Here is a 26,017-nt window from a genome sequence, read left to right on the forward strand (position 1 = left end):
ATACAGAGGAGAGAAGTAGAGAGGAGAGGAGGAAAAGTGTAGCGAAGATGAGAGAGAAAGCATGAGGAGGGAGGGGATGGGAGGCTGAGAGTAGCCCTTAGCAAAGTGTCATCACTCAGCTAAACTCTTCCTTGAATTCTCCTTCTCTTTCTATTTTCCACTTTGCTCGGGGACCAAAACAGCAGCAGGGGATGGAAGCTGCTTTATTACACTCCAAATGTTTTCAAAGAATTTCGCAGAGTGACAAAGATCCCTAGAATTTGTTTCTCAGCCCCTGCGGCAAAGCCCTGCTTGAGAGTCTATGGGCAGAAGGGTGCTGTTGGTAGCATTGATGAAGGAAGGCGGGTGCTAGAATTGCTAAGGAAGAGACATGGGAAGCTGAGAATCACAGGGTGAAATGGAGAGAGCGTGGAGAGGATGGAAAACAACAGCGGCATGGCAGTTGTTATGAAACATGCTACAGAGGATGCATTGTGCAAAGTGACAATTGTGTTGAGTATACATCAATAGCATGAGGTTAAAGTGATAAACTGCAGGGTTATACTGTGCATATAGGAAAATATGATAAAGGAAGGGTGATGGTGATCCTTTGTGCAACAAACAACAAATGTGTTGATGCAAATGATGTAAATGATATACCGCAAAGTTAATAGAGGAAATGTTAATGATGTTGGAGCCCATTACATGTGTCTTTTGATAAAGGTCAAATTCAACAGAGGTACTTATGTTAATCAGTTTGATGAGTATATGGTAATTGTGTGAATATAAAGAAAAATGTCTTGTATGGATGTTTACTTCTTGAAAGCGGTGGAAAGCATCAAAATAATCCAAGTTACCAGGCTTGGACTGGTCCTGGTCAGATGTGTACATGAACTGATGAAGCCTCTTGGATGAGAGGTGAAACGTCTTCCTAGACAAATAACCAAGTCCAGTTGCTGTAGACTGAAAATGCTTTGAGGATAACGACGACCTGGATGAATGAGAATATTCACAGGCTAGATTTACTCACGTACAACACTTCAGTAAAGTTTGAGGTACTTGGATGTTTCCATTTTATACCATATTTTCTTCTACTCCACTACATTTTATAGGGAAATATTGTACTTCTTCCTCTACTTCATTTATTTAATAGGCAGTGCCGTGCACAGACATTTTGAGGGACAGGTGCTCAGTGAAAAAGGAGGGCACTTTGTGCACCATGTGGAACTGCTGGCTGCCTTATCATAGCAGTGAAAGATTTAAAAAGAAAAAAAAAAAAAAACATTACGGACACATGTTGAATGTAATAGCATATTTATTTGTCAATATCTTAATAAAATTACTTGATCTTTTAATTAGACTATGGCATTGATGAATCATTCTCTGTAAATGATCGACCAGTGTACTGGTTGCAAAGTACTTCAGTAAGATTAGAGGAACAGTTCAACTTTAAAATCGGATCTTTTAAAGGCCCTAAACAGTTAGCATGACTCTGGACTTGACTCTGACCTTTCATCTTAGTCTTCCTCTTCCTCCTTGTTGCTGGTGGATGTTTTTATCCAGGAGAGCATAGAGCTGCTCCCCCCTGTGCTGCCTGCTGTAGCTCCCTTTCTTTTCCCTTTTCTATCCTCTCCTTTCTAGGCATTATGCTGCAAATAAAAAGAGACCAACAGTACAAATAAGTCTGCTTGGTCATATTACAACAAGGCACAAGGCTACTTTTTCTGTAGTGTATTGGGAATAGCCTGTTTGTCATTTAGCAAATAAAATACTGCAAGTTTCAATTAAGTAGCCTAATGTTAACTTGATAGATTTATATGCTCTATCAATTACAAACTCTACCGACATTAGTTGTGTGGTGTTCATCACATCATATCTATTAATGATATGGGCCAGCGTCTAGCTTGTTAAGAAGGTGGGCAGTGGGCTAATTTATCCTCATCTGGGTGGCGCTGTATGAGACAGGCTACTTAACAACAGAGACAAAAAAAATGCAAGTTATAGCTTGACGACTGAGGCTTGGGAGGCAAACCATACACTCAACTCAATTCATCTATGTGTTGCGTGGCTGGTGGGACAGGGGAGGAGGTGTGTGTGGGCTGCAGCTGTGCACTGCTGCTGCAACGCGCCCCCGCTTGTGTCCGCTCTGCGCGTTCACGTTGACAAAGGAAGAGAGGTGTGTGCAGAGGAGGAGGAGGAAGGGGGGGGGGGGGGGGGGGGGGCATATAAATTGGGGCATTATTATCACACGCTTTTCGTCGAGCATTTATAGATGATCATGTCAGCAAAGGCCACATACACTGTTTAACCCCGCCCCCCCCCCCCAAAAAAAAACGAACTTTCAAAAGGGCACTTGCTTGGCCCGAGGGCAAAGAGCAGGTGCTATAGCACCACCCAGTGTTTACCTGTGCATGCCGCCGTTAACAGGAATGGATATTACTTTACAAAGAGTTAAAAAATAAAACATATAAGAAATTTCTTAAGTCTGATGCATGGTTAAAGATAAACACAGACTACTGGAGTAGAAAGAAGTTAAAATAGCATTTAAATATTGCTTATATGTTAATGCATTATAATAATGATGAATGAACCAATGATGCATAATCATATAACACTAAGAGATGCATAATGAGTTTTAAATCCTGGTGTGTCTCGATCTTTAGAGTGCACCAGGTATATAAGTATCAGGATAGCTCTAAATGAACGCAAGACATAACTACAGACTTTTGCATCGAGAAGTCAGCATATATAATAACCCATCTGTGATCACTTTACACCAAAAGATTCCGAAGGAGCATATCTCTGCATGACTCTGTAAGTTGCATAATCATTTCTGATTCATCACTTCCTGCTAGCTTTAAAAGATGCAATGATTACCATGACTACAGATGGCATCCACATAAATACTGCACAGTAAATGATTTGAATATTTATCAGAATGTGAGAAGTCAGTGTCCCTGTGAATAATCGTTACTAAGGAGAGACACCGATACAGTATGTGCTCTTGTAGTGTTTTGAAGCTTGTGTGTGCAAAATATTAGGCCGGATGAGACGAATCGTGTCCTGGTGAAATGTGTGCAGAGTTTTGTATATTTGATGGTGGACTAAAGTTTCAAACGGACGCTGAAAAGTACTACCTTGTGTGAGAAGTTGAAGGGTCCTGACTTCCTCCCGGACACGCAGCTGCAAGACCTGCTGCAGGATGTGCTGCCTTTGGGCTTCCTGCATGATGCCCATTCTTTCCAGCTTTCTGTCTGTCAATCTCATCAGAGCCCGCCCTAAGAAGAAAAAGGAAAAAATACACAATGGTTCAGGGACAGAAGGAGTGGGACGCCAGTGGGGATTTAATAAGCACAGCTGGAGACACTCCAAAAGGATGCATAAATAAAGCATTAATGTCCATGGAGGAAACACACACACAAACAAATATGGTCAGAAGATTACAGCCGCACTAATTGTTCATTGTGCGATGACAAGGGAGATTTTCAAGGTTGCAACACGTTTCTGACTTTAAAAACAAATTTTTGTCTCTTATGCACAGCTAAATGTTAAGCACATTCCTTAAAAAACGTAGCACAGGCTTTACACAAATATCAGTGCTATATGTCCCATGAGCAAGAATCCCTCACAGCTCCTTCCTTAATTACAAAACCTTGTTTAAAATCCATGATTTAATCATCCAATCAGTGCCAATGAGGGGGATTTGGGCTGCTGGTAAAACACAAGTCGAGTATGTCGGAATTATTAACGCTTGTTACGAGTCTCTTTGTAAGCAGTGTGATAGTTAGCAGATAGGATGATAATTCAGGGTAATTACTAGACGTTAGGTTGGTCCTTCACCCTGATGACTCCCCGGGCAAGAAGCTGGCTTTGATTGGTTGGAAGCCGAGGGGAAACCTCAGTTCCGATAAGCTCATGGTAGTCTGTCCTTCTTATCCTCCTCTTTACAAGTTAACAAATATTAAGCTTCATTTTTTCAATTAATGCGAGATTGACAGTTTTAAATTATTGCTCTTATCCAGTTCCCCTTTTAAAAAAAACAAAAAAAACAACAGCAGAGAGAAAAGGCAGACTTTCATGTGTCTTGACTTGTTTAGACAATCTTTTTTAAATCGTTAGGACGTGGTGAGCCCAGCGCTGCCACTATGCAACCACATCACAGAGGGGAGTAGTTGGGAAAGCTAGGTACCCTTAAGTGTTAGCGGTATAGCGTTGACTGTGTTGGGCCAATTTTATGCCTTAACAAAAGCAGCTCTTCGCTCTTCAGCGCTGCGGCCAAATGGGGGTAAAATGTCAAACACAGTTAAGAGGCGTCAATGCAAAATGTCGCTGAAAGTACCTATTACATAAACACTAGGGAGCAAAGTAGTCATAAGGGCTCAGAAGTGAGAGTTCCTTCGTAGCATTAAATGGAGATGCTACGAAAAAGATTAGTGAGGTGGAAAGAGGACTGATGAATCTAATGAAGTTGGGGAGAAGAGGGAGATGTGCAAATTGACATGTACATTGTATTATGAGTCTATAAATATTGACCAACCACCTCCTCCTGTAACCAAAGATAGATCGGCATGGCAACAGAGGTTCACTTTTGCTTTGCTTTAGTCATGTCTTAAATAACAGCAGATACAAGAGATAGAATGGTTCATGGTTCACACATCATCTTTGCTAATACTTGTATAAGCAAAACATAAGACGAAAGAAAAGCTCTTGGGATTGTTTATTGAAGCACAAGCATTCAAACACATGTTGATATTGAAACAGTGTTCCTTATCACCCTATGTTTTGTTGCCATTGGCTTTACTTCATTGGTGCCCTTTGTGTAAAAATAATTATGTGATTGCAAAAAGTCATTCACAGAAAAAGAAAGGTGCAGGTATGTTTTACTCCACGGGGGTGTTACTCATGTTTGCAGTCAATTAGAAACTTAATCGAGAAGATTGACCTTGTCCATTCAATACGAAGCTACCTTAGCTTAGCATAAAGATTGTTCACAGGGGGAAACAGCTAGCCTGGCTCTATCCAAAGGTAGTCTGGCTTACCGTATTACGCTATCTGTTTTGCAAGGATGCCATCGCTGCTTAGCGCAGCCAAAGACATTTGATTGTGATTGGTTTAAAGAAAATACAAACAACCCAGAACATATATTCCCCTATACCAGAACTTGAACATACTGAAGACAAGTCTGGCACTACCAAAGATCTATCAGCTCCTCTAAACTTCACTATTAAACAGGAGCAGTTACCAGGCAACCACCAGAGACCTCAGGAAATAGTCTGGTACATGATCTCATGCAAATTGTCAATTTGTACCTCTGTTAACAGCCTGTATGCTAAGCTAAGTTTTCAGATATTTTATGTAGCGGACTTCTGCATCATGGCAACAGTTGAGGGACGATTTAAATCCATTTTGTACAGAAGTCACTCAACACTGTCAAGTTCTTTTTTGGAGTCATTAGACAGGACCTGGACCTCCGGGAGACCCAAACAGAATATTAGGGCTAATGAAACCCTCCAGTTATGACTCAGAATTGGTTATTAAAAGCATTTTGCACGTTTTATTCACTAAATAGGTTTTCTTGTAGAGGTTTTAATACTTCAGGCCCAATATCCCCTAAAAGCTTAAAACAAGAAGTGTATTGATGTGGGCAGGTGGAGTACAGCGGATGACTGGAATATGAGAAACTCGAAGATGATGGCGTACAAACTGCGGGTCCAGGGCGGTGGGTGCCAATGCGCAGCTCCCTCCAGTCGGCGAGGCGGTGTCAGCAGGGTGGAACAGCTTCTGTAAGAAGTCCAAGCTTTCACTCTCTTTGCCCTGCAGTTCTGAGCCATTGGCTTCGACATCCCGCCAAGCATCAGCTGGGAATTTTTCAAACCGCAATTAATACACTGAGCAGTGTAGCATGGCCATGAGGAGAATGGAGGAGACGAGGACAGAGGGGGAAATTGGTCAAGAGGAAATTAATGGGGTAAGAGAGGAAGAGATTCTTGAAGTTAAATGTCTGGTAGTAATAGAAAAATAGTGAATCAGCTGTAAAAGGCATCGGAAAAGGACCATGATCATGTCAGCTTGCTGCATGGTTAATTCTACGGGACTACAGCTCCGTGATAGAGCGTGGGCCTCAGTTCATTTGGCAGGTCAACACAAAAAAAGACGATGGCGAAAAGAAGATATGGCAGAAAATCATTAACTCTTGACCCAAAGCATATATTTTACGCTGACACTGTGACACTGTCGTCCACTCCTCACTTAACAGCAGGGAAGTTAAGGCAGGCCTCTAGATCTGAACATGTGTTTAATCACTGCACTGTGCACTTGACTTTTTTTTTTTTTAACTTCCTCCACTTCCTCTGTGGACTTTTCACTACAGCTAGGTTTAGTATTGATAGGATTCAGACAGAATCTCTTATCTCGCCTTCTCTCGCACTGTTTCCATTGAAATGCTCTGCAGAAATTTGGGCAAACCAAGATTACATCTTTCTTCTACCATGATTGAAGGGGATCCTGTGACTGCAGTCTAACAGAATGAATATTGGGACCCATTGTGGACCCAATCCCCAAAGCAATTTCAGTCCAAAGCAACTGGACTTGGTTATTTGTCTAGGAAGACGTTTCACCTCTCATCCAAGAGGCTCTGTCCCAGCCTGGTCATTTGTGTACACTTCCTTTACACTTCAGTTGCGTACACTTCCTAGACAAATAACCAAGTCCAGTTGCTTTTGACTGAAATTGCTTTGGGGATAACGGTGACCTGGACAAATGAGAACATCCACAGGCTTATTGTGGACCCAACTGATTTTATTCAGGGGTTCAGGGTTAAACTGAGTCCGAAAAGTAAAATTGTGGGGGAAATTGTATACTTTTCTCACAGTCTTTATCTTTGCTGCTACATATATAAGAATATAATAGAATCGCGTCTGTCCGCGTCTGTCCCCTCCCCCCGGTCACCTGGCCACCCCGTTTAAAAGCGATAGCTTGGCATCACAAATCACCTGTACATTTATCGAGTGGTAGTTTTGGCGATTGATGAATGTGTAATCATTCATGGATGGTGCCTTCAGACACACATGAGTACAATCAATTGCTCCAACCATAATTTTTTTTTAAATTCGTTTTAAGAATCCGTTTTGATCTGTTCTTAATATTTGACTGGTTATGCTTAACGACAGCTGAGGTTTGTTCATTTTTTTCAGCCAGGTTTTGCTGCACCGCAAATGCACAGGCTCAATTTTGCGTACACGATCTCAGACCTGACGTGAGATTTGATCGTAGATCCCGCTCACGTCCAAATTGATAAATGCCGGAGTTTGCGTGGAAATGGTCGTACGCACGTTTTTCTGCCTTACTTCGTTTGATAAATGAGGGCCACTGTTCCCGCTTTAATTTCAGCGTTTAATTTGCTTCCACCACGTCAGAGGTTTACCAGATGTGGCCCAAACAGATATATGAGGTCTTTCTTTCCATTAGAAAACAATTGGCCCATTCACAGATGTTGAGGCAACAGGGTGTCCCCCACATGTAGACTACCATCTGTACTCCAATTTGGCTGTAGGGACATTAAAGCTTTACTTTGAACTTTTCTTGTTAACTGAGCACCAGTAGCTCTGATACATCATGGTATTTCATTGCTGCTAAAATGATTTAATTCAAAGCTCCTGTCCATTGTATACCTTGTATACCTACTTGTATACCTACTTTGAGTCCAGATGGAGACCCTCTCCATCTGGACTCAAAGTGGGGATTAGAGCTGATAATTCAATATGATAATTTATCATATATCAATGGAATCGTACTGTGATGAAATCATGTATTGAGATATTGTGACACTCATCACATTTTCTAAATTGATAATAAAAATCATATACTAACTCATATTTCTCAGATCTTAGGTGACATATTTTGAGAGAATATCATTTGAAGACTGCAGTTTTATTTTTACACAACACTATTTGTGTGCATGTATATAAACAAAGTCATTGTATAGCTAGAAATACATTTTTTTCCTATAATATCACTTGAAACCGTCATTTTGCTTTAAAGTTCTTGATTAAAATGAAAATAGAAAGAAAATACCCAGTGCTTTTTATTTGTCAAGTATTTAATTCACACAAGAGTACACACAATATGTGTTATTTCAAATGGATTATTTATTTATGAAGTTTCCAGGAAACATTCTATATTGTGTTATTGTTGCAGAGATATGAACTATATCTGAATAGAGGATGTTGGCCTTATCACCCAACCCTACTGAGAATATTGCAAAAACAATGCATGCTGTATTTTGGGGGCTTTCTGGTGCCATGTAACAGAACGAGCTGCACATTTTCCAACAGTAGAAGAATCTCACAATGTCATGGTGTATAAGGAAAATGTGTTTGAATTCATAACATCTTGAATTGAAAATGTGCATAAAAACAGGTGCTTGGAAAACTACTGTCCTACGCACAAACTAACATACATACACATAACAAAATAGTGTTCCTCGCCATCCTCCTTCCTTTTCTCAAGCCTTCCCAACTTCCGTCTTCCTCACTGTCACTTACCTATTCAGTTACCATCTTGACTACTATATTTTTCTGCTCCCCCTGGAATGAGGTAAATCTATTCTTCCCCTCTTTCTACAGTACAAGGGGGTTGTTCTATCCAAACAAAAAGCTGAGCTGCTACTGCTTTCACTGACTGAACTCTAAAAAATGTCTCTCCTCCGCCCATTTCCTAGATCCTGGCGCTTACCTGTAGCACATCCCTCCGATTCATATCCAAGAAGCTAAACTGTAACACTATGAAACAATTCATCTTCAGTATTGTATTGTACTCAGTGTATTTTCACACCCAAACCAAATATGGGCACACATGTACATACACATACTTTACAGAATCACACTGATGTGAGTACACACGCAAACACATTGTCCTGGGAGTTAGATTAATGAGTGGTGGGTAAGCCGCAGTGTTGGGCTGAAGCAGATTAATCTACAGCTATAGCCTGGCACATTCAGCCACAGCTTTGATGAATGGGAGCTTTAAGTGCATCTGTACAGACACATATACATACACATACACATACACATACACATACATATACACATACATATACTTTAAAGTTGTGTGTGGGGGCTGCCCAGGGTCAGGAGAGGGATATAAAGGCAGAAAATGAACCCTCCTCTCCCTCTAGCTTTCAAAAATCACTCTTCAGCCCTGACATGTTTTGGAGCCAGTGATACCGTGCAAAAAATGTATTTTATGACTACTTTTTCTCAGGTAAATTTTCCACACCAGTCACACTTATTTCTCAAATCTACCGCGCAGCTGTGTGCCCATATGTGTGTCCTCCAGGGATGAATGTCACCGGGCAGCATATGGCAAACTGCACTCTTACCTGCACTACACTTTGTCAAGCACAGAATAACAAGTGGAGTGAGCACTGTATATATGTACATTTCTTCTTTCTTCTTTCTAAATAAATATAAGTTTGGATTGCACAAACTGACATTGACATTAAAGAAAAAACAGACTGTGGCAACACTGGGCAGATTCTTAACTGGTATTCACTTTGATATGGAGCAGCTTGCAGTCTTTAAAGTAAATGGTGACTGACTGTCTCAGTCACAGAGTCGCTTTTAGCCCTGCAGCTAAAGAGCTACTGCAGCCACTGAGCACCTGTGATCCAATGCTAATCCTATTCCTGACTGTGGTAGAGGAGGCCAGTTATGATTCTAGAGAGGAGAGGGTAAGTTATAAGTAATGAAACTAGTCCAGCCATTCAGAAAAGGGAGAGAAAGAGACACAAATACACATCTGCACACAGATAATAAGGCACCTCAGTCCTCCACTTGTCACAGCAGCAGTAGCCTCATGCTGATTTCACCACTACTGATCCATTTCAGTTTGGGGATCATTATAGCGTCTGCACCTCTGTTGGTTAGCTAATAGCCTGCAGCTCGCTGGGACTCTATCGCCGTGGAGTCGGTATATATTACTGAAATCACTGTAAGGCTTACTGCGGAGCCAACTAGATGTCCTGCGTTAAACACACCATCTTGAATTTCCGAGGTCATTATGGAAGGACTGCTGGCTGTGATTTCACAGCACTAACGCCCTGTCAAAGCACAATTCATATATACTTGTTGTGTACCGCAAACATTCTGAGGACCCGGGTGATTGGAGCAGCATGTCGTGATCCTGTCATCTTCAACTGTGTCTGCCGTCGTCTGACACGTCGCATAACATGGCCCTCACTTTTGAAATAAGTATGGCTGAAAGATAACTCAAGATCATCTTTAATCAACTGTCAGCATAATTATAATTGTGTTATCGTTCATGTTATCGTTAAACTTCTTTGATTGATGGGTTTCTCTGTACTGCACTTTATTTCCTATATTGAAACAGGGGCTTCTCATTACTGACTGCAATTTTACCCATTTCTCTTTTTATTCTATTTTAATTGAATCTATTTCCATTTTATAGTGTTTTTAAATTCTAATACATTCTTGGCCTAATATATTTCCAAGGACATTGTTATTGAGAACTGAGAAATAAGCTCTCAAAGTGTTTGTGTGTACATGAGGATTGGTCTCATGTAAAAGATGAGATAACAGTGGAACACAACATCATTTGAGTATTTATGATTTTGCACACATTAGCCATATCATAAGACATACATGTTAATATTGGAAAATATCCTTATTAAAAAAGGACCCTGCAAAGATGACCTATTGCACTTCAAACCCCAAAGGAACAGGAAATGTACTACCCGGAACCAAACAGGCCCCTTCTTCTATTGGGAAGTTGGGACCCGGACCCAGCCGGACCCGGCCGGAAACCAGGAAGACTTCTAAATTGAACTTCTTTCAAATGACAACGGTTAAAGTCAATGAAATATTTTAGACTTTAGACTTTGTCTGCATGGGTTTTCACCGGGTTCTCCGGTTTCCTCCCACAATTGATGACTCTAAATTGCCCGTAGGTGTGAATGGTTGTCTGTCTCTGTTTGTCTCTATGTGCCCTGCGATAAACTGGCGTCCTGTCCAGGGTGGACCCCGCCTCACGCCCGATGTCAGCTGGGATCGGCTCCAGCCCCCCGCGACCCCGACAGGGACAAGCAGATGAAGATAAATGATGATGATCAACTTTTAGTCCCTTCAAGCTCCAGAAAACTAGTAACATATTTTGTTAGACCATACTTGCCGCAAAATACCTATCGATCAAACATAACTCACTTAAATAAGACCTTTTTGCAGACACGAAAAGTCATGAGATAATTTAACTTAAATGGAATGAGTCGGGTGTATTGCAGAGTCAGGAGTGAGCTTGACATCTACAGGTCATGCTGTATTTATTAGTAGTGTGTTTAGTACACGGTATTTATTGAGAGGGGACCCTTATTAACTGTTACAGCTCACTCTTCATCACAGATGATGAGAGAGAGACCGTAAATGTGACATTGCGGCAAACTCAAATATTTCAAGCATCTGTGAAACTTTAGAAAATAACCTTGCAAGTTGTTATGTTACGGCAGGTGTATTTTGCTCAGGACCAAAGGAAGCGCAGTACTGGAGGCCAAGCAATCAGCCCGTTCTGAACAGGTACATTTTTAACAGGCAATACACTAGTGAGCTGTAATAACTTGAATGTCAGGAGTCCATTCTTCTCTGCAGGCCAAGGTTTATCTTATTTCTTTATGGCATGTGGTTGGGAAACAGTTATAAAGACAAAAATGTATTGCAGTATCTTTTGTGTGTTTTTGTTCACCAGCAGTATCAGTGTAGCAGTGAAAGTGTTCTAAATAATGAGCCTAACTACACTTTGTTTATGAAACTGCTCTACTATATGTCATTCACAGTCTCTGAAGATCAATTTCCAAGCTATCCATATGGAAAAGCAGGGACGAAATTTAAAAACATGCAACTGGCAGAGCGGTAATTAATTTTATATTACACATTGCTACATAATCGCCTTGCCAATGGCATCATTAACCACGATTCCTTCTGTCTGCGAATCAAATTGTCCCCCAAACAGCTCATCAGCAGCGAGCTGTTCAAATTTCCCTTTTGGAAAACAATGGCCACCAGTGGAGCTGTTTTGTGGCTCTTCAGCTGATATGCAGCCATTTTAGTCCCTTTCACTCACTTACTATATGCCTCTTCCTCTATTACACAGCAGCGCTTTTATGACAGCAGTCTGTGGCGCCTGCCGTTCATTGTGTCATCACTCAAGAGCTGCTTAGGCCTTTGTTGCTGGTTGTCCTCATCCTGTTATTCTTTCTTTTAAATATTGTTTTTTTTACCTTTCATCTTGTTCCGCAGCTCATCAAATATACATTTTGTACCCAGCGTGAGACCTTACAGTGGATGGGCAGCTCACGGTCAGAGCCACACAGCTGTTTTTTCTTCAAAGTAGACGATGAGGGATCCGCCAACCAGAGAAGATTGAACAGAGACCTTTAGAAGAGCTAAAGTGGTATAGTGTGAGCTGCTGAATGCAGCCCACTGTTCATTAAACCATTGATATTACAGGCTATTAATTATTCAAAGTCAAGACATATTACAACAAGGAGTATTATGAAGCTGGTTATTCATTTATCTGAGTGTTCCAGTCTGAGGAAAAACTGTTTTACCAAAGGATAGTAGAAGGAGTATTCCCAATTCACACTGCACTGCTGTCTCTGTTTTTATCAAAGCTACAGAATTTCAAAATGTTATGTGTCTCTTTCAGTCAAGCTGTCTTGCTCCAATGTAAGGAGGGGTGTGGGGGAAGAGGTCTGCAAGGACCTGACCTGGACCGGGGTCTGCACAGGAAATGCAATGTGTTCATCAGTGAGCTTGACACGGACGGCTATCGTTCATAAAAAATGCGTAGACAAAAATGGACATTTCCTACATTTTTGACACTGGATCATTTGTAATATTGTAATGGGAGTAATGGATCAAGAAGGAGCAGCCTTTGAACCTTTGGAGGAAGAGTAGCCACACATAGCCAGACCTATTTTGTGAGTGTGTGTGTGTGTGTGTGTGAGTGTTGGAGTATGGTCTGACTACACCTGCTTATCGTTCTGGGATAGGGGAGAAATGCTCTGGGTTGTTTGTAAGAGGGATGCAATGATACAGACACTGAAATCGGGCAATACTGACTCAAAGAGCTGGATCAGGTATCCGTGACAATGGGGCCTATATACAGTATTCAATTCAAATTAGCAGCTGCAAGAGCAACATTAGTATTGTGTTATCCTTGTGATCCTTGTGATTCTGTGTGTGTGTGTGTGTGTGTGTGTGTGTGTGTGTGTGTGTGTGTGTGTGTGTGTGTGTGTGTGTGTGTGTGTGTCAGTGTGTGTGTCATCATAGCCAAATGTGGTCCTGGGGAACACTACTGTAGTCCTACTACAACCCAGCCGTGGGTTTTGAGTACTTTGCCAGGCATCAACAGATCTGTCAGTCCGCCTGTCAGTCAGTCTGTCTGTCACCATATTTTGTCACTTTTGCATTTTGCATTTTATGCCACGTGCAGCATAAAATCAGGTCTGGCTTCCTTATTGAAACAACAATAGTTTGTTTTGCTGCCCCCAGTATTCTGGGACTAGTATTAAACCACATTTGCTGTTAACCACCAGTAAATAGGGTTTTTTTTCTTTAGGATTGGGTGAAAATTTTTATACTTTGTCGGGCTGGGGCCAGGCTAGGGCCTGAACACCACAGGCTGGGGCTGAGCTATGGCTATAGTTGTTGGTGCGTGCAGGGTTCTAGTGCCTCCAGGGACCCGTCATACTCTATCTATGGCTGTGAGCTATTTTGAGAAACAAAAAGCAGCGGTTTACTTGTTTCACATTAAAAAATGTAAAGTTGTTAATTGGGCATTCATTTATTACACTGAATAATGAATGTACAATGCAATTATTAACAATGTATAGTTTATTGCCAATGCTTTAAATGTGAGCCCCAACACATTTGTACTCATTTTACAAAAGTGCCCCCCACCCACCACCTCCCTACGGCTGCATCTAATTGTGTCTTTTTATGCCTGTAGAGAGGCTCTGAATGACCACTATATCATGCCATGGTCTTCTCTGAAAGAAAATATAACATAATAGTGCCTGACCCTTGTTTCCCTCTTCCATCCTCTTGCTTTTGAATACCTATGTCATCACACCTTTTGCACTGATTACATCTAAGGTATTGGAAATTGTGTGTTTAACTAATTTTTCATGCCAAGCCACTCTCCAAAAGAGCTTCGTCCTTGTAATTACAACGGATTAGGGACTAATATCTAATTATGCCTTAATATGCTTTAATGCATTTTTAATGACAGCTGGGTGTTAAAGTCAAATTCGCCGCCGTCTCCGTTGGGGCTGGGAGGTGAAGATTGAGAGAGGGAAAGAAAAGGTTTCTTGGCAGTATAGGCTGGAGGGAGGATGGGAAACATTGATTTCCTTGGCTGAGGTTACAGGAGCCCAGCAGGGAGGCAGCTGCTGCATACTGAAGTCATTTGACATTAAAATGTTGCCCCAGACCTGATGCGCAGTAAAATGCATTTCCCTCGCCGCTGTTTTATGTCAAAGGAGGGAGGACACAAATGCCTGTTTGAATTATGATCTGGAATTGAGACGGTTTATTGATTTAGTACTTTATGAAGGGGTGACTACTTTGCCAAGACAAGTGAGATTTGAGTACCGCTGGCAGCTGAAAGGGGGGTTGAGTATTCTGTGGTTAGATACATTAAATACAGTAAAGATGATCTGGATTATCTAATGTTCTGCAAAACCCCAAATCAGGCCTATGCATGCAGCGACACACACTAACACGTATGCAATCAGAATTCTAGGGTTTAAGGGTTACAGCTAGTGTGTGACAGGCGCACTGAACAAATGGATACTCTCCGATGCACGACTGCATGCCCTCATAAATGTATTCATACTCACTGTTTGTTTGACTACGCATGATTGTTTTCCACAACAATATTCCATTTATCATTTGTTTCCCCTTGTTTATTCTAATAGTGTGTAGGAACAGAATATCAGCATAATATTTCAAAGATTGATTGGGATGCAAATTGCCTTGTGAGCCCAATTGGTGTGGCTTGGCCTGTTTTAATTGGGTTCTGTTAATTAATGCTAGATGTGAAGACAAACTGAATTACTTGCAGGTTTTGTGCATGTCATTATCTCCTAATTGTGCCAGTAGGAAAGTGTGTGTGTGTGTGTGTGTGTGTGTGTGTGTGTGTGTGTGTGTGTGTGTGTGTGTGTGTGTCTGTACTGTATCTGCATGCATATTTGGTTAACCCTTTCTTCTCCTGTAAAAAACCATAACACCTTAATAACAAACACAGGTCATTAAGTTAATGCGTCATTAAGAGGCTGAGTTCTAATGTTTTAATCACTGAAAGACTAACACGAGAAAATCTAATTTATTTACCGATGATGACGGAATTTATTAGGCTCGTCAGGAACACTGCGGCATTTAATCTTAAAGTTCGATTAATTTTCCTTTAGATATGGACCTCTTGAGAAATTTTCTACCAACAGAATGACTGGATGACTGCACTTGACATGATTTCTCTTTCATGCAACAAACACTGAACAGATGTGATAAGAGGAGTGTTTTCAGTGGTAGCTTGTGTAAGTCTCCGCGTATGTGCCTGGTATTTAATCTGAATTATTACTGCAATAATTCCTTTTGCACCAGACCCAAATTAATAAATCAACAGTGAAAAAAAACGTGTCTGTCACAAGCGATTATGTTCATCACGGCTACACTTCCACTATACCTTGAGGCGAAAGAAGACAAATAAGAATTTGCCAAAATGTTTCCACTTGAAGATGGATCGAAAATGAAGCAGCGGCTCAGCAAGCATGTAATGAACTGTGGGTTATCTGCTGGACCTCCGTGCTACTGATGAGATATATGTGCAACTTGAAAAGCAGCAGGATTCATATTTTCAGACCATTAACAAGAGGATGCTGAATCTCAAAACCCTCCATGCAAAGGTTTTAAAGTCAAAATGCATCAAAGAGCAAAAATGGGAGAGTGAGTCATTATGACCGTCAAGCAATTTATCCCACCAGCCGGTTCACGGAGTCGAGGAGGTCCTTGAAAGCAACAAATAAACATATTAATGTGATCAGTCGTGCTCTGAGAGGTGGTAGAGTGCATGGCAATTAACAGTCGTCTGTTACTATGCGGACCGGAGTGTCGTTAGTGCCGGGGTGACCTTGAGGAGCCTCGTTAGGGAAATGATTGACGTGGCGACTGTTGTCAGCGGCGACGCCAACAGTGACTAAGCAGGGATGGACAGACGGGTAGGCCGGGTGGCAGAGCTGCAGGTGGCAGACAGTGAGTGCTGCAGAGCACACCTGGGATGTTATGGACGAGATCTGGCTTCATCCAGATGAGAAATCAATATCAATCCATAACAGCAGAGTTCTACGACAGAAACGAGCAAGTTTTCAGTATAAACTTATTTTGAAAATATTGTTGTCTCCTGAAATGCTTCGGTTTTACCGTTTTCAAGTTGCCGATGTGTCTGTACCGATGTCTTAGATATGAACTCTCCTACAATGACTGAGCGAACAACACCTGATAAAAAGAAAGTAATCGGAAATGGTTGTGGATTGAAGTGTTTGGATCAGGTCCAACAACGTATATGCAAGCACCACTTATCACCTAGCAACAGCTACAAGGTTGTTTTTGAATGCCTGAAAAAAAACCCTGCAGTTTAAATGGATGGTGGAAGACAATCTTCCACTGTACGGGTCAGTGCAATTGTGAAATGGTACCTGTGATGTCGTGCTGTTTGAAGGAGTCGCTGTAGATCTGGTGCTGATTGGGACAGTGCTTCTTCAGCCATTTGCACACGTCCTGTTGGGTCCACAGGGCCACTGGCTTGGACAGCTTCACATATCCTGGCTGAGATTAGAAAAAAGAATAATTAAGAAGCTTTTCATGATCTGTTATACTTCTCTTATTTTGATTTAAGAATCGTCACACGTGCAGTCCAATTTTTTTACAAGCTTGCCGAACTGTGGCTCCGCTGTTCTTGTTTCCCTCATGTATTATTAAAGCCTGGGCGAAGCGCCGTTGCTGGACCGCCACCTTCACATTTTGGTGAGAGTAGAGATGTCAGAACTGCACTAACTGTCTCATAAAATACTAGTTCACTGTCGTTGTTTTCCACTGATGGGTCACAGAGCAGTCATGTGACACCTTCCAGCTGACTGACTTAGTCATATAATATTTACTGGCTGCTGTGTGACATTTTCCCTCAGAGATCGATAACTTTGAAAGTAAAAAAGAAGAGACACAACTCAATCTCGCCCTGGACAGACACTGTGCGGTTATATCAATCGTGTATGCTGTGTTAATTCACACAAAAACAATGAGTCACCTTTTCTGTCAAAACTATGTCAACTGAGAAATTTAAAGCGAGGAGGACAAAAGAAGAATATGGACATGGCAACATGTATATATGGCTTGTCTGTTTGGCTCGATTAAACAGTTTGTCGGGGGTTAATAAGGGGTGTAATCCAAACAGCGTTTGCCCAGAATTTAAGTACCCTTGGAAGTCTTGTTTATAAATTAATGTTTCTGTTTACATTTAGTCCTTCTCCCCAAATTGCATTGTAACCTATAGGCCTATAGGCCAAGCATAGCAGCTTTTATTGACAGATTGCATCCTCACACAACCAGTTACCACCAACATGTATTTTTTTCTAAACTGACTGCATAACAAAACAACATCAGAGAACATCTTGCCATGGGATTACACCAGCCATGACAGCCAATCGGGGCCAGGGGCGTAAATGGCCAATGGCCCCCTTGTTACTTTCTACACCCCAACTTCAGCTGTCCTTGCTCAGACCACACTCATCTTCGAACTGTGCCTTTTTTGATGGCAACTAGACCATGTTTTGTGACTGCATCTTGCATGGTAGCAACATTTAAACACCTGGCAACACACTCAAAACCACCTCTGTTGTAGTTCCAGCTATAGTAGGTGTTTCCAGGACCACATTTTGCCATGATGACATACACACACAAACTCACAAGGCAAAAACAACTTCAGTGTCACTGTCGTGGCTGATACTAAGACAAGACCAGAGCTCTGCCTATAGAGGCAGTAGATGCTTGCTTTATTTTTTTTAAATAATTAAAACACAAAATGGTGAAACATGCATCACAGTTTTCCAGAGCCTTACGTGACACCTTCAAATGTCAAGGTTTTGTCTGACCAACAGTAAAAAGAAAAACAACAAGATTTAGTTTAAAATGATATAAAACAGAGAAAAGCTCTAAGTCCTCACATTGAAGAAGCTAGAACCAGATTTTTTTTTCCTAAATCGATTAAAGATCGAAAAAATGGCACCAAATTTCTGCAGCTGTACATCAGACAAATGCACCCCCTAGTGGTAAAACCTCCACTCATGTAGTGGTCACCACAGTGGACAGAAAGTGTAGCTTTAATCCACTCTGCACAAAAGTATGTATTTTTATAACCATACACATATGTAGAAGCACATGTCTGTACTGCCCACTGGTTATAAAAGTCTAGTTTATATACTTCAATAGTAGGCGGCGTAGTAGCCACTAGCCTGCCAAAGGATCGCTCTTGAAAGTGTTGGCAATGCTTTTGATTTTGATTGAGGGGCTACTAAAATTACAAACAGAGAGAGGCCATTAAAATTTCACATCCACTCCCTTCCACTTCAGCCTGCTCTCTGGCTGCCGTGTGGTGTGGCATAGCAATGGAAGCCCTGCTCTTCTCCACCCAGAAGACAGCAGAATAACAGGTACTGGCAGCATTTCCTCTGCTCCTCGCTCCCACCTCTCATCTCTCCCCCCGTATTCGATCTCGCTCAGTCCCTGTCAGATGTATCACATTGTCTTTCTCACGTCCTCTCCCCACATACTGTAGCTCTCATCTCGCCCGTCTCCCTCTCTCTCACCTGTTCTTATTATCTTCCTCTCTTTCTCCTCTGTGTCTCTCCACAGCTCCTTCCCACTCACTCTATATCCAGCATCCCTTAAAATTGGGGGAGATGTACATGCTGGTTTTGGCATGTGGTCTAAATCCCCTACTGGTCGGCGAAGCAACATACGATCAAAGCAAGCCGCTAAGCAGGTAGTTGAGGCCATCGCTCTCAACACGATTGCTTGGTAGCGTGCATTGATAGGTGACTTGACGGGGTGGGGGTGGTAACGCAAGAAGAAACATCATTAACCATTAAACACATCTCACCTCAAATCTAATTAACCCTGACTAGGGCCTGAGGCGGCAGCAGAGAGAGGTAGGCCTGGGTGAAGAAGTGTGAGGAGGTGTGTTGAAAGCATGAGGAAAGGAGAGTTTGGGAGAGTAGATGTAGCATAGTGGAAAGGAGGGGATGCTGGAGGTGTTGAGGATGGCTGGACTGACAGAAAGAGGGAGAGCAGAAAAAAAAGTGCTCTAGAAGGGCTGCGGCAGAATTTGACACAGGAGACTCATTTTCCGTCAACCCATTTGTGAGTCAACGGCCATCTATGTTTTACATTCTGCACTGATTAAGCCCATAGCTGTGGTCCTGGGGCCGGGTACAATAGGTAAGGCTGAGCTTTCCTGCCTGCCAGCCAACAGAGCCAAAGGGCGGAGAGAAAACAGCAGAGAGAAGAAAACAGGCGCACAATGATGCTCAAAGAGCTGTGTTCAAGAGACTCCGAGCCAATTAGAGATTTGAGTGACAGCACAGGGGTGAGAGGAGAAGCCTGCTTTATTTCTAAGTGGGATACGTCTGGGAACAGACACACATACATTTATCCACATGTGCATGCCCAGGCACAGAAAGTGAAATACATGAATGCAAGGTACACACACGTATTCATTCAATTGCCATGTGTTTGCCAACATGCATTCAGTGTGTCGCTGTCCTTGGCTTTAATTGATAACTGAAAGCCCAGTACAGCTCCCCAGTATTCTTCACGTTACCTTAGCAACAGAGCAAGGACAACCTCAGAAATTAAAGACGAGGAATTCAGCCTTTGGGGGAAAAAACGCACAAACCCAAACATGAACCAGAGTCTGGAATAAACATCCACACATTAACCACCACAGTGGAAAACTATTACTTACATAATGAAGCATGTAATTGTGCTAACACTGATAAGCATTTAAAGATCCAATATGAATGAACTCAGCTAAATTAATCAAGAGGCAATCACATGGCCCCTTTGTGGAGACAGTGTTGGAATACACAAAGAGCTGGGAATTAAAAGCTCAGAAGAGCACTCCAGCGACAAACACCATGTGAAAAAGCCCATAGAAAGTGTGATCTGTTCATATTTCATTACAGTGGTTCCCTCTTCATGCTGGATCTGACTTCTAGAAGATTCTACTTTTAAAGTTACAAAATATTACACGGACTTGCACCATCCTAATTATTACCACAAGTCACTCCTCATACCTGCTGGGTTGCTACGATCTCAAAATGCCAGTCTCCTTACTAATGAATATTATTAAATGCTAGGGCCTTCTCTTACAGAGCCCCTCTTCTTCACAATCATAATCCTTCCATGCACGATTTCATATATGGGCTGTCTCACTTCGGTACATTTTGTTAATGTTGCTCATTAAGGTTTGGTTTTTCTTTCTTTTTTTAAAAAATCTACACCAAGGAGGTCATGATTTCGGCCCAGTTTGTCTATTTGGCAGCCAGTCAGGAGGATTATGGAAAAACTACTGGCTGATTATCGAAAAACTTGGTGGAAGGGTGTAGCATCAGCCAAGGAAGAACTACATTTGAATCACAAGGCAGATACACAAATTGTTTTTCACGGGCATAAGTAACAATGCAGTGGCATGACTTTTCCACTGTGTGTGGCTGTGGGTTCATAGCTATCTCTTTGCAACTTGTTTTTCTAAATGCAAATCTAACGCAGCGGCACAATGGTGTGGTGGTTAGCACTGTCGCCTCACAGCAAGAGGGTGCCTGGTCCTGTCTCTGTTTGTCTCTATGTGCCCTACGACAGACTGGCATCCTGTTGCCGGACAGGACCCCGCCTCACGCCTAATGTCAGCTGTGATCGGCTCCAGCAGCCCCCCCCCCGTGACCCTGTCAGGGACAAGCTGTTGAAAATGGTGGATGATTGATGGAAATTTAACTCAATTAAAATGTCTTCCTTGTGAGTGTTTTTTTTGTAACAACTTTTTTTCAGTCCATTGTTATTTGTACATGTACAGTAATGTAAGTGTTTCTGGTTTTCATAAATACTTGTGAAATATTTCCAATTTATGAGTAAAAATCAAATGCACATGAGATGATAAGGCTTCAGCAAATCACATCAATATTCTATCATTTTAGTCGTTTTAGAAATATACAGTAATTCAAGTTCCCTTTTAGTATTGCATGCATCAAATATTCTGTTTGGAATGTGTGTAGTTTATCTCACTTCCTGTTTGTTTTGGTGTGTCGCTCAGTGTTGTTTTTATTATTATGTTTAGCCCACGGGGGCCTGCTTTGGTATACTGGGCTAAAATAAACTTTGACTTGACTTGACAGAGTGAATTTGACAGTTGTGTTGAACACACTGACAGTTTCTAAGAAGAACAGCAGTGCCCCTTCATTTTGGATTACAGGGTCAAATGGCTTCACACGCAATTAAAAATGTTAACTACAGCAGCAATTAGCACACACAATGCCATTGTTTTGTCGGAAATTGACAGTTTTTTTAGTTTCAGACCGGCCACAAAGAATTTCTAATGTTACACAGATTTCATAGTGTTGTTTACTCCCCTGAAATAACTACCACTGTACCTCAACCCTGGATATTTCCCCAGACAAAAGAAGGGGCAGCGTTTCATTTATTGAACAAACGCATACGAGGCGAGAACAAATACTCAATAGTTGTATGACAGCACAAGAGCGGTCACTGTTGTTCACAACCATTACAGCTGCCCAGCAGCATTCATTAGGAGAGATATTGTTTGATGAAAGAAACGTGGCTGTGTTAAAAACAACACAATCCCAGTTCATTGTCCAATCAGGTCATGTTTTCAAAAACATGAGACGTCATGCTGCTCGAGTGCATCAGGACAGGAGGACAACATGAGTTTCTGTAAGAACAAAGTTAGCTCAGTTTATACAGCTGCAATGTATCTTTTATGAGGCAATGTTAAAAAGTGATGAGGTCATTTTAGTCATTCGACAGACATTTTCTTTATTCATTGCATTGGGAAATAGCAGGGACAATACATTCATTAAATGTATGAAGCTGAACTAACACGGCTGGAAACACTGTGGCTGGTGGATTCCAAAATCTCAATAGATCACAGTTGTTTTTTTGGCTGGCGAGTGAAACAAATCAAGCGGCCACTTGCATATTTTACCAGCATTTGGCTGGTGGCTGTTGCTCATTTCCAACCGTGATAACTGTATTCTTACAACCTCTACCAATAAGAAGTTTTTATTTTAAATACATGCTGGGAGGGGGAATGCTTCCTGAACAATAAACGGTTGTAAAAGTCTGCATCAAAACAGAGTTAAACTGGAAATGTAGTTCTGCTTGTGATACAGAGAGAATATATATATATACATACACACAAAATGTAACTCTACAGCTTTAAACATAAAGCATATCACTGTGATTCAGTAAGTCATATAGACAGATATGTAATGAAGCATGTAGCATGCAGAGGAGTTTACTTTAAACCCATTTATAAAGATGCAATACATTGTTCTTACATTTTAACGTATATAAAGGAACACACATTTTATTTGCTACTATGAAGATATATTTTATTTAATTGTTATTTTGTCATTTATCATCTGATTATAAACTCAAACTTGTTATGAATGTGTCACAGAACATAAGATAAAGTTAAAGTTGTTGACAGCTACATTAATAAACAATTAAAAACAATGAATAAACAAATGCATCATGGTCTTATATATATATGTATATATATATATATATATATATATATATATATATATATATATATATATATATATATAAAATGTTTATGTGCTGTGGATAAATGCAAGAATATGGTTTTATCACTGTTTGCTTTATTACATTTTGCTCTGACTGGTCAGTATGTACATGTATTGCATATTAATTATATTCTGATTCTGTTTACACTTTTACATTTATTTAAATATTTTTAAAGAATACCAGAGACACTGTGAGGTCGCATTAGCCTTTGATCCTTTCCTTAGCAAACTTTCTTACATAACGCCAGTAACATTCACTGTTACACACTACCCTCTAGTGTCTAAACGAAACCCTGCAGTCCTCTTTTTTGAGTGTGACTGGACAGAAAATGCGCTGAGAGAAGGGGCCACTGCCATTAGTGTCATGTTGACTGAGTGAATGGCTGTTTGAGACATGGAGCCCAGTGTCGTCTGCCCTATCTCCACTGCACAGCTAATTAACAGCTCTGGCATGCCCTCTCTCACTTACTTCTCTCCCTGCCTCGCTCTATTTCTCTCATCCAGAGCTGGCTGGAGATTTAAAAATTCCCTGTATTAATTAATCTGTTACATACATACATACAGGAATAGGGATGAAAATTAGACACGACAGTGTGTGTGGGTCTAGAGTGCTGTGAATGGCTGAAAGTATAGTACACAATGCTCGATAAATTAAGAAGCCTTCATAACACACATCAAAGAAAGTGCACAAGACCCCATCACAGTCCCCGACCTTGGGATTCGGCAGGGTCCATAAAACATTGCAGGGTGCGTTAACACCAAACAAGATATATTCACCTTGGGCTTGATATCGATTAGGACTGAGACGAGATGATTTGCTATGGATGTTACAGCCATCCACGGAGTCTAAATAGCTGTTTTATGCCTCATGTTTAATCTATGGCTGAGCCTTGGCTCGATTACAAATCCAGCTGGGTGCAAGATTCAGCTTTAATCGAATATTTAAACGTTAACAGTGCCGATGTGATGAACTGAAATGACCTATTAGTTTGCTTTTCTACAGATATAAAGCTCTGGAGTTATTACACCTTTAGATTTATGCAGAGCTACACAACGGAGGCACCTGCGCACGCCTCGTTTGTTTGGTTGTTTTGTCTTGTTGTACTGTTTTAAAGTGGTTCAGAGTTGATTTCATCCCATATTGAACGGTTGTTAGTGGCCTGAATGTTGACAGAAAACAATGAAGCCAAAAGTAGTTCTCTTGTTAACCGTCTTATTGACTTTATTGCTTTATCTGAGATCAGATGTGTTTTATTATGTCTATGTTGTTGTCTTTTGTGGTTGTTATTTACCGTGGATTGGTGTCTGCACGACTGGAGCAAATGAATTTCCCGGTGTGGGATAATAAAGTTGATCCAAGGTAGGAAGTGTAACTGAGGTATCATGGATACTTGCTCTACGTGAAACCCAGACAAATGAGGTTTAACATCTTTGATTTCTCAATAACAAAACAACCCTTTGACATAGTAACAAGATTTTAGAAAACAGAAAATATGTGTATCTGTGTTAATTGTTGCTCTTGGTACATGCAATTCCTCTCTACTGAAGATTCATCTTGATTCTTCAGTAGCCTATACATAAATGTATCCAATCAACTGTGACAGGATTGGCCTTACATAAGATAGTCTATAGTAAGTCATATGAACATTACGTTGTGTGTTAGGATTTGAGAATAATAACCGCCCACATATTCCTTTTCATTCGAAGAACTACACTTTACGGAAGCTGTAGACATTGTATGCTGCGACTTTAATTATTAACAGTGAAGTTAATGTCCAGTGCTGCAAACCTCCCATCTAGCTCTTAATTAAGCTCTAACCCTATAAGTATTAAATACTATCTGGCCCTTGGCTGTGTTGCATAATACAGTAGAATAGATTGTCATTCTACGTAATTATAGTCTTTATGCACTTGATCTATTGAATTTCCCGCAACGAGAAAAACTCATTCTTAACTGCAATCCAGAGACACTGGGACTGAAAGCTTAGTCAGTGGAGTTATTTCAGCTAATGCAGCACTTCCTCCAGGTCTCTAATGCAATTCAGCTCCAAACGGAAAGATGCAGTGATATTCAATTACAAGATGATACCTGCAAAAAACCACACACCGCAGAGTTAGTATGTCATAGATACTGCGTTTGTTACCGCAGAATCACCACATATTAACTTACAGCACAATACAGAGCATCTCCACTCTCTCCAAGTGTGTGTGTGTGTGTGTTTGTGCGCGCGTGCTTGCATTAATTGAACCAAGGCCAGACTGTCTGTCTGATATTCAAGGTTTACACAGACGAAATGTGGCTCAAAGTTCTTGCACTTGTTTTGATTGACAGCTGATTACCACAGATTTTACACAGAATATGAGAGACAGTGAGAGTGTTTGTGTGTGTGTGTGTGTGTGTGTGTGTGTGTGTGTGTGTGTGTGTGTGTGGGAGCGATCATCAACACCACACAGTTTATTTCTGGAGATGAAGTAAGGAATGTATTGTGGACCGCTGATGGACTCTTTGATCTATTATCAGAAACACAGCAGAAGAGCTTAAACAGCGTGTCTTTCCTTGTCGTTTCCCTGTTAATTATTTGTTTGTACTGAAGAGGTAGATGCGCAGAACATTATTACGTGCGTCTGCAGCCAGACCCTCTTGGAGGAGACATTTTGATGATATTCTCAATTTAGTACCAAGTAAATGTGTTATAAACGCAATGAAACCACTGCAGTGCACAGTAAATACATATATAATTGCATACAGGATTAGATATATAATTGGATTTTACTTGTTGATGCATCAATGTGTACATCACATTAATGTTGCAGCTGGTAGAGGTGGATTTCGACAGATGGTTTGTTTCACAGAACCATCTGAGAGGACGTTATTAGAAACTGACTGGGAAACGGCAGGCACCGTCAAAACATATCTGGCGGCTGATTGGATGAACCATCTGTCTATCAAACTTTTGTCAATCAGGAGAAGAGAGAAAGCATCTTTTCCATCAAGAAAAGCCTTCAGCGCCATTAAAACTGATAAAACAGATGCTATTGCAGCATCTAAGCTAACCTCGAAGCAAACCTCTTGAGGATAGGAGGTTCAGA

At 41.1% G+C, this 26,017-nt stretch overlaps 1 protein-coding gene across 1 annotated transcript in view; it reads right to left on the minus strand.

Moving 5' to 3' along the window:
- The window catches only part of samd12 (sterile alpha motif domain containing 12), a 105,925-nt gene that overhangs the window by 58,578 nt on the left and 21,330 nt on the right, over nucleotides 1-26,017 (minus strand). The window contains exons 3-4 of the mRNA XM_083926231.1: nucleotides 16,745-16,874; nucleotides 3,117-3,257 (exon numbers count right to left, since the gene is read on the minus strand). Coding sequence (XP_083782357.1) covers nucleotides 3,117-3,257; nucleotides 16,745-16,874 — 271 coding nt within the window. The remainder of the gene's footprint in view (nucleotides 1-3,116; nucleotides 3,258-16,744; nucleotides 16,875-26,017) is intronic.

This window comes from Echiichthys vipera (genome assembly GCF_963691815.1).
Source record: "Echiichthys vipera genome assembly, chromosome: 13".
Classification (NCBI taxonomy): Eukaryota; Metazoa; Chordata; class Actinopteri; order Perciformes; family Trachinidae; genus Echiichthys; species Echiichthys vipera.